We start from the raw sequence: 12,753 nt of genomic DNA, 5'->3' as shown, positions 1-12,753 counted from the left end.
AATTGGAGTTACAGATGGTTGTGAGCCACCACGTGGGTTCTAGGAACCAGACCTGGGTTCTCTGCAAGAGCAGCAGGCCCTCTTAACCTCTGAGCCATCTCCCTAGGCCCCTGATACATTGTTATAGACAATTTGGAGAAAAACTATCTCAGAAGATACATAATACTAGTCATAATACTAGTTTTAAAAGTAGCATCAAGGCTGGTTGTGGGAGCACACACACCTTTAATCTCAGCACTCAAGGGGCAGAGGTAGTTGAGTCTTTGTAGGTTTGAGGTCAGCCTGGTCTACATAGTGAGTTCTAGGTCAGCCAGAGCTACATAGTAAGACCCTGTCTCCAAAACCAAAGAAGTATAGGGGTAATCTTTGGTCTTGAGACTATAGCTCAGTACACGGAGACATTCCCTCTCTCTGGCCTTGATGGCAGCTGTCCCCCTTTGTTCTAGATGCTGTGGATGCTGCTGCTGCTGCAGTCAGTGAACCCCTTCAGTCTTTGTTTTCAGAATGGAACAATCCAGTGTTTGCCCGATACCCAGAGGTAGGTCTGCAGTACTTTTTCATCGCCTATTTTTAAATTTGAACTTCATTTAAGCTGGGTATGGGCACGCCTGAGTATATGAATTTATAATTATGAATGGAAAGTAGGCAGATTTCCAGATGAATGACTTGGGTATTAGTGTTTAATGTAGAGAGGAGAAGTCAGCATTTTGGAAAGGTCAGGAATTTTGGCTTAAACATGTATATTCAGCGTCAAGAGCGAATGTGTTTGTCCTGTCTTACAGGGTGGTAGTAAGTTGTTACATTCTACAAAATATCATGTCATCTGCAGGAGCAGGGCTGTATGTTCTGGCAGTGTTCTTTCTTTGGTGTGTTGTCACGGCGTGTACCCAGAGTGGTAATGAGTGTTGGTAACAGACAAGCGGTTGACTACTGATCCGTCACTTAAGATGCCCGGAAGGACTTAATCATGGAGCATAGACAGATTGTTCTGAAATAATGCTGGGTTTTGTCAGTGGTCACAAAAAAATTGTTAAGACAATTTATTTTTAGAGCCCTTTGGATCTGTAGCTTTCCTACATTCATCCTATCCCTAGTAGGATATCTGAGAATTTGTTTGGTTTTATTTTTTGCAGTGCTAGGAATTGATCCTAGGGCCTGCATGTGCTAGGCAGTGCTGTACCACCGATTGATATATTCCAACCCCCCCCCCCCCATGAGGGATCTAATGGACTTTGAAATCATTGGTAAAACAGCTGCACAGAATTAAAACTAAAGTTTTGTCTTTACTGGGTCTTTCTAGGTTGCTGTTGATGTCAGCAGTGGCCAGGCTGAGAGCTTAGCCGTTAAAATTCACAACGTACTATATCCCTATCGATTCACCAAAGAGATGATTCACTCAGTACAGGTAAAAGCGAACACTGAAAGCAATGAAATGCTTAACATACACTAACTTCATGAAATTTAATTTTTTGTTTTTGTTGTTTTTCAAGACATGGTTTCTCTGTGTAGCTTTGGATGTCCTGGAACTGACTCTGTAGGCCAGCCTGGTCTTGAACTCTTGAGTGCTAGTTTGCCTCCTGAGTGCTAGGACTAAAGGTGTGAACCACTACATCCAGCTCATAGATTTTTTTTTTCCTTTAAATGAGACAAACTGTATTGGCCAAGACTTGTTGTATTAGTCAGGCCTCATTAGAGGAACAGAACTGGTAGAATGAATACATGCATACATATATACATATGTGTGTGTGTGTGTGTGTGTATGTGTGTGTGTGTGTGTAGAGAGAAGGGGGGAACATATGTGCACATTTGTACATATTATGCATAGAATGGCTTCTAGGCTGTGTTCCAGCTAGGCCAACAGTGGCTGTCAAGCAATGGAACGTTCAAGAATCCAGTGGTCGTTGGGTTCACAAGGCTGGATGTCTCAGTTTACAACAGAATCCTGAAGAAGTTGGCCTAGTGCCAGCAAAAAGACGGACTTGCCTCAGGAGTGAGGGCAGCAAAATTGCTCTTTCTGTGTCCTATGCCAGCAGAAGATGTAGCCCAGATTAAAGGTGGATCTTTCAAAAGATCTGGATTAGAAGTGAGTCAAAAATTATTTAATTAAGAAAAAAACCCTTACAGGTGTACCAGCTTCTTGGGTTTGGTTAATTCCAGATGTAGTCAGTTTGACAACCAAGACTAGGCATCAGACATGGGCTTCTTTGCTTATAATCTGACTGGAACCTCATCATCATCATCATTATTATTAATTTTACTTTTAAATATATTTTTGTTTTATGTTTCAAGCCAGGGTTTGTCTGTGTAGCTCTGGCTGTCCTGAAACTTGCTCTGTAGACCAGGCTGGCCCCTAATGCCACCATTTCCCAGCTAGAACCTTGAATTTTTATCTTTAGGGAAAAAAATCCAGATTAATTTTAATAGCTAAGAAGAATACCTTTAATAGTGTGAGCAGGTTTTCAGGGGATGGATCATAGTTCAGGCTGGTAATATCAAAGACATTTCTGCAGAGAATTATATTTCAATTTTATATTTTATAACAATATGAAGAACACCAAAAAAATTATTTATAAATCAACATTGTTGTTAACTGCAAAAATATTCACTTTTAAGTGACCCTCTCACTGTGAGGCTGCAAAGGCTAAGGAAGCCAGAGACTGGGAAGTTCATTAACAAAAGGACCCATGACTCTTGTCCTTTTCTGCTCTGTTCTCTGTACACTGCTTTGACTGCCTCAGTCTCCTTGCTTTCAAAGTTGGAACATGAATACATGCATACATATATACATATGTGTGTGTGTGTTCTGCTTGAAGGTTATGCAACACTAAGCAAACACCTACCCAGATGTTGACTTGGGATTGCAGCAGGGACCCGGTTATTCAGAAAGAGGCCTTTGGGGAGCATGATCCTGGACAGAGAGGAGCCCCCACAGAGTGTAGCTGTTGGTGGTGTTCACCAGAACTATTAGACTGACTCTTCCAGGATGGCTCTCCTTGCTTTTCACAGTTGAGAATTTGTATTTTAGGTTGTGCATGATGGCACACACCTTTAATCCCAGACAGAAGGGTCTCTGAGATGGAGGCCAGTCTGGTCTACACAGAGAATTCCAAGCCAGGCAGGGCTACACATTGAGACACTGCCTTTAGGAGTCTGTTTGTTAGCAGTCTTTGGTCGTATGTATTAGGGTCTCTGCTGGAACTACTGAAGAAGTGTACTGTGACCCTGGCAGCAACTGTCCTTCCTCCTTCCTAAGACCTTCTTCACAGCCAGGTTTAAAACAAGTCTTTGTTGTGCTTATTGGGAGCAAGGCCACCTATGTGCTGTAGAGCACATGTGGAGGTCAGAGAGCAAGCAACTTGCAAGTCGTTGTGAATTCCAAAGCACCGTCACTGTGGAGCCTTCACTGTGGAGCCTTCTCACTGGCTCCTCCGCTGGGTCTTGGCTGTGGTGGTAGCTTGTTGAGTATTGTCTTACCTTTTTATACTGTTAAGCATTTGCTAATTTTTGGTTAGTGTCACATGACTTATCTCCATGAATGGCAGGTTCTCCAGCAAGTGGATAACAAGTTTATTGCCTGCTTAATGAGCACAAGGATGGACAAGAGTGGCCAAGCAGGTGAGCATGGTGTTCTGCTTCACTGATGAGCCATCTGGCTGATAGCCTTTTAGAGTATTTGTGGGGTACAACAACTTGTATGGGATAAAAAACAGATAAAGGGAAACTGACCTAAAGTGAGAACCTGAAGCACATTTTAAAGTACATGAGCTGTGAGTACATTGACACACACGTAAATAAGATGCACAGTAAGTTTTTAGTCTTTTGAGATGTAGTCTAGGATTGTCTCACACGCATGGTGTTCCTAATGCCTCAGCCTGATTGCTGGGATGGCACAGGCTTATACCACACCACACCTGGCCATTAAACTAGTAAGAGTAGTTTACTCTTTTTGAGACAGGGTTTCTCTGTATAGCTCTGGCTGTCCTGGAACTCACTCTGTAGACCAGGCTGGCCTTGAACTCAGAAATCTGCTTGCCTCTGCCTCCCAAGTGCTGGGATTAAAGGCATGCGCCACCACTGCCCGGTCGAGTAGTTTACTCTTAGTAGTAGTAAGAACTACTAATAATAATTGCCTCGGAAGTGAAAAATGAAGGTGGGCAAAGGGAGAATTTCATTTTCTACTCCTTTAAAATATCTTATGATGTAGACTTTTTTTTATTATAAGTTTTTTTTAAAAAATTTATTTATTATTATAAATAAGTACACTGTAGCTGTCTTCAGACATACCAGAAGAGGGCGTTAGATCTCATTACGAGTGGTTGTGACCCACCATGTGGTTGCCGGGATTTGAACTCATGACCTTCGGAAGAGCAGCCCCCGATGTAGACTTTTTAATGTGTGTGTGTGTGAGAGAGAGAGGGAGGGAGGGAAGGAGGGAAGGAGGGAGAAGGAAGGGAGGGAGGGAGGGAGGGAAGGAGGGGGAGAGAGAGATACATGTGGAGGCCAGAGGTGACTTAAGGTACCTTCCTACATTACTTTGCACCCAACTTTTTGAGACAAGTTTCTTATAAACCTGAGGCCTACTGTTTCTGCTAGACTGGCTGCCCATTGGTAATACACCTGCCTCATCTACCTGGCCCAGCCTTCCCCATTGCTGCAGCTGCAGGTATAGTCCACCACATTCAGGTTTTTGTGTAGATGCTAGGGATCCAAACTCACATCTTCATGCTTGCACAACAAGTATTCTCTCGATGTGTTCCCTGCCCCCCACCCCTTAATGACTCTTATGTCTGTATACACAGGTGCTCATCTGTACATGAAGATTAAAGAATAATCGTGGGTGTCATGTTCAGGGATGCCATCCACCTCCTTTCAGACAGGGCTTCTAATTTGCCTGGAAGTCACCAGTTAGGCAGCCCTGGCTGGCCAGTGAGCCCCAGGCATCTTGTCTCCACCTCTGCCGCTTTGAGCTTACAAGCATGCACCACCATACCAGGCATTTTACATGAATTCGAAGGCTCTCACTCAAGTCCTTGTGCTTGCAAGGCGAGTGCTTTTAGCCGTTGACCCATCCCCCCAGCTCCTTGTACAGTGTTTTCATCTATAGTAATAAGTTTATATAAATTTACATAATGTGTTTTGCTAGGTTGATCAGGAGTGTTTACACAGAATCGGGAGTCTGAAGAGATGGCTTGGCTGTGAAGAGCACTGGCTTCTCTAACAGAGAACCTGGGTTCGATTCTCAGCAGCTTACAGCTGTTTGTAACACCAGGCCTAGGGGATCTGGCGCTGTCTTCCTTCTTGAGCACCAGATATGCTTGTGGTGCACAGAACATAGGCTAAACATGCGTGCACATAAAGTTAAAGAAAAGTAAACAGTCAGTTCATGACTTGCTTTAATGAGACAATAGTTCCTACAAAGATCATTCAACAAATATTATTTGATGCCTGTTGTTGGCTAGGGACTTTACCAGGCCCTGGGAGTACAATGATAAGAAAAAATAGATAACAGATAATCACACAAGTACATAAATATTTAACAGTAGCTCTTAATGGAGAAGTAAAAGGTGGTATAAGAACTGATGTTGGGAATTTTGAACATGTCAAGTAAGTAAATAGCTAGTAATTCCCTCTGTGTCTGGTGGAAGCAGGGTGGAAGCCTGGAGATAAAGCTGTGAAGGGAGTAGCAGCCAGATAGGAAATGTCAGCTTCAAGCTTTGCCGTGTCCCAGCACTAGCTGAAAACAATGTTATATCATGTTGTGTTTTAGGACTGTACTAGTTGCAGTATGGAGAATGGAGTGAGTTTGTGTGGAGTTCAGGACTCCACAGAGACAGTTAAGGAGATATTGCAGCATCTAAGAAATAATGGGTCCCTGGGATAAGGACAGAGAAGAAGTGAAAGCATTAGGACTGAGTGTGCATTGTGTGTGGACAGACAGTCCAGCACTTAGAAGACCAAGGCAGGAGATGCAAGACTAGATAGTATAGCCTGGGCTACCATGTGTGACCTCATCTCAAATAAAACAAAACAAAGAGACAAAAAATGTGGATGCAGTGAGAAAGCAGGAGATAAAATCAACGGAGTTGTTGATGGATTGTTATGGGAGAGGAATATCAAAGATAATGCCAAGTTTTCTGACCACTATGGCCAAGTGGATGACGTTGCAAGACCAGATTAGAGTTGGAGCAGGCCGGGAGGATAAAAATCACAAGTCAATCTAAATTCTCTTGAAATGAATGTTAAAGAGGAGATGGCAAGAATGTGTTTGGCTGGTGCAGGTATAGACTCAAGTGTTCTCACCAGGTGATGTAAATTTGAGTTGACAGCTTAGAGGTGGTTATTGGTGGCATAAGTTTTATCACCTAGAGTCTAGAATAAGTCTAACATGTAACAACTGACTAGAAAGGCACTGGCAGAAAAGAAGGAATGGCTAGAGAATCAGAGATGATGAAGGCTGTTGTGCTGCCTCTAGGACCTCACACAGCTGCCCCTGTACTGGGCACTGTTCAGTTTTGTGACTGTGCCTTGGCACCGAGAGATGTCTGACTGAAGAGATAGGGCGGAGGGCATCACTGCTGTGAGGAAATCTGAGCCCTGGAAGGGAGTGACCAGCAGAGAGAGGGGGAGGTTTCCTTTTCATGAGAATTTTGAGTGCAATTACAGTTGTCTGCTTGTTCTGTGGTCTTACTCCCTTCAGTTTCAGTTACCCACAGTCAACCAAGGTCAGAATATTAAGTGGAAAATTCCAGAAACAGGCACCGTACAAGTTTTAGGTTTCACCCTACTCTGAGTAGTATGATGAAATGTCCTGTCGTCTCACTGTGGTCCACCCAAGCTGCAGATCACTCCTGTGCCCAGTGTGTTCCTGCTGTCTTTCCTAGCTGCCTGTTACTCAGCCCCTGCATACTTTACCAGGTTAACCATTCCAGCATATTGTTGTGAGTGTATTTATTACGTATTTATGTTTACAGGGCTGGCATGGTATATACGCATCACTGAGCTACACCCCTGGCCTGCTCGGTTTTATTATTAGTTATTGCTAATTTATTGCTGTACCTAACTTATAAGCTAAACTTTAGCATAGATTTATAGATATAGATAAAAACAGAGTCTGGTCAGGTTTGGTACAGGAGTTGGTTCTGTCCCACTCCCGTTTGGGTCCTGGGATTGAACTCAGGTCTTCAGGCTTGGCAGCAAGTGTCTGAGCTGCTGCATCTTCTCTCTAGCTCTGAAGTTTTGATTACTTGAAATTCTGTGAGTTCTGAGATACCAGAATCTCAGCCAGTGGCACCCAGGATGAGTGTAAGCACAGAAACTGTGTCTTCAAAGAAAGGAAAAAGGCCACTAGTTACACTTCTCTCCACAGTTTATATGTGTTATTGGATTTGCTACCAAAGAGTACTTTTCAGATTCTTTTGGAGGGGTGAATTTTGAGTTAGGGTTTCTCTGTATAGTGCTGGAACTTGCTCTGTAAACCAGAATGGCTTCCAACTCACAGAGATTTTATTGCCTCTGGCCCCCAAGTACTGGGATCAAAGATGTATGCTACCACTGCCTAACCAGATTCTTTTCAGGAGCAAAACCAGGATGAGAGAATTCTCTTTTTTTTTTCTTTTTTCTTTTCTATTTTTCCCCCTTCCCTTTCTTCCTTTTGCTGCGGCCCCCGACCCCCCCGCTCAATCTGGCCCATAGGCTCTTTATTTGTTTCTCATTAGGGATGGTTGTTGAGCCATAATATGGTTCCTGGGATTTGAACTCATGACCTCCTGAAGAGCAGTCTTAAGCATTGACCCATCTCACTAGCCCTGAGAGAATTCTCTTTATTTTTTTTAAAGATTTATTTATTATTATAAATGAGTACACAGAAGAGGTTATCAGATTTCATTATGGGTGGTTGTGAGCCACCATGTGGTTGCTGGGATTTGAACTCACAACCTTCAGAAGAGCAGTCAGTGCTCTTACCGCTGAGCCATCTCACCAACTCCTAAAGATTTTTTTCCCCCAAAACAGGGTTTCTCTGTATAACCTTGGCTGTCCTAGAACTCACTCTGTAGACCAGGCTGGCCTCGAACTCAGAAATCCGCCTGCCTCTGCCTCCCAGATGCTGGGATTAAAGGCGTGAGCTACCGCCGCCCGGCCGAGAGAATTCTCTTGAGGCTGAGGATGTAGCTCTGTTGGTAGCATGCTTCCTGGCATGGATGAACCCCTGAGTTCAGTCCCCAGTACTGCATGAGACTGAGCATGCTCTCTAAGTCCAGAACGAGGATGGCAGTGGTAGCATCCTCCTCAGCTAAATAGCAAGTTCAAGGCCAGCCTGGGCTATAAGACCCTGTCAGAAACAAAGTTAAATATATTCCTATGAACCAAATGTCAGTGTTTTTATTTCTAGTCATAAATATGCAACCTATTCCTAAGTTGACATATTTTAATTTTTATATTTGCTTGTTTGTTTTATTTTTGTTTTTGTTTTTTGAGACAGGTTTTTACCGTGTAGCACTGGCTGGCCTGGAACTCTCCATGGAGAGTTCTCCTGGTCTCCTGGAAGACCAGGTTGGCTTTGAACTTACAAGATCATGTGCCTCCTGAGTGCCAGAGTTAAGGACATGTGTCACTACTCCCAATTGATATTGACTTTTTTTTTTTTCTTTTTTGGTTTTTTGAGACAGGGTTTCTCTGTGTAGCCTTGGCTGTCCTAGAACTCACTCTGTAGACCAGACTGGCCTCGAACTCAGAAATCCACCTACCTCTGCCTCCCAAATGCTGGGATTAAAGGCATACGCCACCACCACCTGCCTGTTATTGACATATTTTAATTGGACACATACGTTATTGCTCTAAATTTCAGTGAAACCAATAACTAATGCATATTTCTGCCTATATTGAAATATGCTTATTAAGTTATCCATTCTAAAGAATAAATTTATTATGTAAATAGTTATCAAGTACCCATTATTTAAAATTCTACTTTATGTGCTAAGAATGTAACATGAAAACATCTCATAGAACTTCTATTCTGTCCTGTTGTGATGTCAAAAAGAAGGTGTCTGTGTGAGTAAATTGTCTTCTGTATATTCTGCTTCATTCAAGAAATGAAAAGCTCATAACATTGTATAGACAATGGAAAGATAAACTGTTCTTCTGTTGCTACAGGCCTGTTTTCACAGTGTTTCTGAGTTGGGTAGTTTGTGTTGATGTTGAGGCCACTCCCTTGAAGGGTGTGGCTTATTCTGTTGTTTTGCCCTGTGTTCATCAGAAACAGAGGTTGCTCTTCCTAGCCTCAAAGAAAGTTGATAGTTAGCTTGGGGTGCTCCTGTGTTATCACTGTTGTCAGAAGTTGGCTATGGAACTGGGGAGTCTTAGTTAGTGGAGTGTTTGCCTCCCAAGAAGGAGAACTTAATTCAAGGCCCAGAATCCACATCAAAAAATTTTAAGATACTATGTTAGAATATGGATAAGGAAATAAGAAAACGAAAACCCCAAATCCACATCTCCTTTCTATTCTTCAATTTTAAATGCATCCTAATATATGTCACAAAAAATTTAAAACATATTTAAAGTTAGGTGGTGGTGGCACAGGCCTTTAATCCCAGTGCTTAGGAGGCAGAGGCAGGCAGATCTACGTGAGTTCAAGGGTGGCCTGGTCTATAAAGTGAGTTTCAATACAGGCCGAACTACACAGAGAAACCCTTTGTCAAAAAACAAAACAAAACATGACACATATTTATGTAGCTGCCATCATGAAATAAACTCCTCTGTTTGCTAACTTCAAAATGATTATTAATAAGAGAAATTTTTAAAAAAAAGATGAGTGTGCTATCATGCATTTTTAATCCCAGAGGTAGAGAGACAGGTGAGTCCCCGGGGCTGACCAGCCAGTGAGCCTAATGGACTTGATGAGCTAGTGAGAAACCCTTTCCAAGAAAGATGGGGGTGTCCTAAGGAACAACATCTGAGATTGACCCCTGGCTTGTAAACACAGGCACACACACACACATACAGGCACTCACACCAGAAAGTTTGTGGGGTGAGAAGTATTGCTCAATTGCTAGAACAAATACCTATCATGCAACTACAGCTTGCTGTGTAGTTGAAGGCAAGGTCATTGTCAACTGTGTAAGTCTGCAGCCAGCCTGAAATACCATGCATCTCCTGTTTCCTTTTTCTTTAAATCTTGGGCATTCTGCTGTGAGTTTGATGCCGTGAGTTTGATGGTATCTCCCCTAGTTTCATTTCTGTAGCTGAAAAAACACACTGACAAAAAGCAACCTAGGGAAGAGTTTATTGTAGCTCACAACCCCAGATTACATTCCATCACTGGAAAGAAGTCAGGCAGGAATTTGAAGAAGCTGGTTGCATCCCATCCACAGTCTAGAGAAGAGAAATGAGTGTAGGCAAACCGACTGATCTGCTTGTCCAGTTGGGGCCACAAACCTGGGGCATGGTGCCCCATACTTTTAGGCAGCTGAACGAACACCGACCTCTACATCGGGTCCACAGGCCAGCCTGCCCTGGACAGATTGAGACTTTTCTCAGTTGACAATTAAAACTGTCAGTGCCATAGAAAATGCTTCACTTTTTTAATAGAAATAGGAAAAAGACACTTTCTATTTTGATCAAATTCAAGAGAAGTGTTTTTATTTCAATATGATTAATAACAATAAACTTTAATCTTCTAGCCAAAAATAATACAAATACAGCATATAAAAGGTAGTATTGTCATGGAGAATTGTTCTGTCTGTGAGATTCCCCTGTAGGTTTAACTTCCAAACCCTTTGCCTCTTTGCTTGTACTTGTAAGTCTGAAGCCCTGCTCTTAAAAGACCTGTGATGGGTGGAGACATGGTTCAGTGGCTAGCAGTGCATACTCAAGAATTCTGGCTGGGGGTAGTAGTGCATGCCTTTAATCCCAGCACTTGAGAGGCATAGACAGGTGGATTTCTAAGTTTGAGGCCAGCCTGGTCTACAGAGTGAGTTCCAGGACAGCCAGGGCTATACAGAGAAACCCTGTCTCAGGGGCTGGGGGAGGGGAGAATTCCACCAACACCCACATCAGGTGGCTCACAGCTACCTGAGGCTCTACCTCATAGAAAGCAGGTGGCTTCTGTGGGCACCTGCTCCCATGTGCAGTCATGTGCACAGACACAGACACACACATGCACATAACTACACATAATTTAAAATATTTTTAATTAAATTTTATTTTATTTTACTTAATTTGATATGTATGAATGTTTTTTTCTGCATGTATACATGTGTGTCACATGTGTACAGTACATGTAGATACCAAATGAAGGCTTCAAATTTGCTGGAACAGGAGTTATAGACAGTTGTGAGCGCTCATGTAGGTGTTGGAAATCAAACCCGAATCTTCTGGAAGAGCTACAGGTGTTCTTAACTTCTGAGTATCTCTAGTTCCTAAAAGTGGGACCAGTAGACAAAATCATCTGGGTGTTAGTTAGAATTACAGAAGCTTCTGCCCCGTTGTTGACTTCTTGCCCATGTTCCCAGGTGACAGGTTCACCCAGGAAAGCTAAAACAGCTACAGCCACAGTCTGGGTCCGTTTTTCTGCAGCCAGGGAAATAATGATTTTTACATCCTTACATGGCTAGGAAAAAAACAAAAAGACTTCTTGACACAGCCACATTCTATGCAGTTACTTCAGTGTCCATAAATAAAGTTTTATTGGAACACAGCTATAGTGGCACAGATAGTCTGTGGCTGCTTTGTCTCAGAACAAGTGGTTGAGTAGTCATGACAGCATTCCTGTGGCCTAAAAAGCATAAAAGATTTCCTTTCTGCCTGTTGGTAGAAAAACTGTTCTGCCCTCTGATCTAAAGTTACAAGTACATTTTTCTTGAGTTTCAGAGTAGCTTGCAAATCAAAACCCTCTGATTATAATGCATGCAGTGCATTTTCTAATGATTCTTCATTGTAAAGTTGACTTAATAAAGCCAACTCACCATGAATATTTCAAAATTTAATCTTTTCTAAATGTCGATAAGTTACAGAGCTTTTCACCAGGGACAAATTTGGTAAATTATTGATAATTTCAGGGTTTTGTTTTTTTTATATAGAGTACAATTGATTTGGCTGTGGTAGCACACACCTTTAATCCCAACACATGGTAGGCACAGGCAAGTGGATTACTGTGAGTTCAAGGCCTGTTAAAGCTATATAGTGAGACCCTGTCTCAAAAATAACAAAGCACAATTGTATATCTTATGTATATGTCATTAAATGGATTACATAATCAGTCTTCATCACCTTCCATACTTTATGATTCTTTTAATCTTGATGTGGAAACTTCAGTAATTCTGGATGATTTTGTAGGTGGAAACCTGTTAGTCCTGGTGGACCAGCATGCTGCCCATGAGCGCATTCGTTTGGAGCAGCTCATTACTGGTAAGCATCTGTCTGCAGCTAGAGGGGGTTTAAGACTCCTGTGCAGTTGACACACCTACAAGAGTTCTTGACACCATGACTGTGAGGAAAGATGCATTGTATGTTTGAAAAATTAAGCTGAGATCACCTAGTCTGAAAACCACTGGAAGACTGCAGGAGTTTGCTTCCCTATTTCAAATATGTGGATCTGATGAACTCAGTCAGAGGTGCATTTCCTGTACATTTATTCTCCACCCAGACCTACAGAAGGACTGAGCTCATATACAGTACACATGTATCGATATGCTCTCCCTGCTGTGTGCTCTCCCTGCTGTGTGCTCTCCCATGTCTGTGTGCTCTCCCTGTTGTGTG

At 42.4% G+C, this 12,753-nt stretch overlaps 1 protein-coding gene across 5 annotated transcripts in view; it reads left to right on the top strand.

The window, feature by feature from the left end:
• The window catches only part of Mlh3 (mutL homolog 3), a 35,418-nt gene that overhangs the window by 8,815 nt on the left and 13,850 nt on the right, over positions 1-12,753 (top strand). For all 5 annotated transcript variants that reach the window (XM_031356401.1, XM_031356402.1, XM_031356399.1 and 2 more), the window contains exons 4-7: positions 447-538; positions 1,301-1,405; positions 3,543-3,615; positions 12,331-12,402. In XM_031356401.1, coding sequence (XP_031212261.1) covers positions 447-538; positions 1,301-1,405; positions 3,543-3,615; positions 12,331-12,402 — 342 coding nt within the window. The remainder of the gene's footprint in view (positions 1-446; positions 539-1,300; positions 1,406-3,542; positions 3,616-12,330; positions 12,403-12,753) is intronic.

Source organism: Mastomys coucha, unplaced genomic scaffold (genome assembly GCF_008632895.1).
Source record: "Mastomys coucha isolate ucsf_1 unplaced genomic scaffold, UCSF_Mcou_1 pScaffold6, whole genome shotgun sequence".
Classification (NCBI taxonomy): Eukaryota; Metazoa; Chordata; class Mammalia; order Rodentia; family Muridae; genus Mastomys; species Mastomys coucha.
This window is presented reverse-complemented; position numbering and strand designations above follow the sequence as displayed.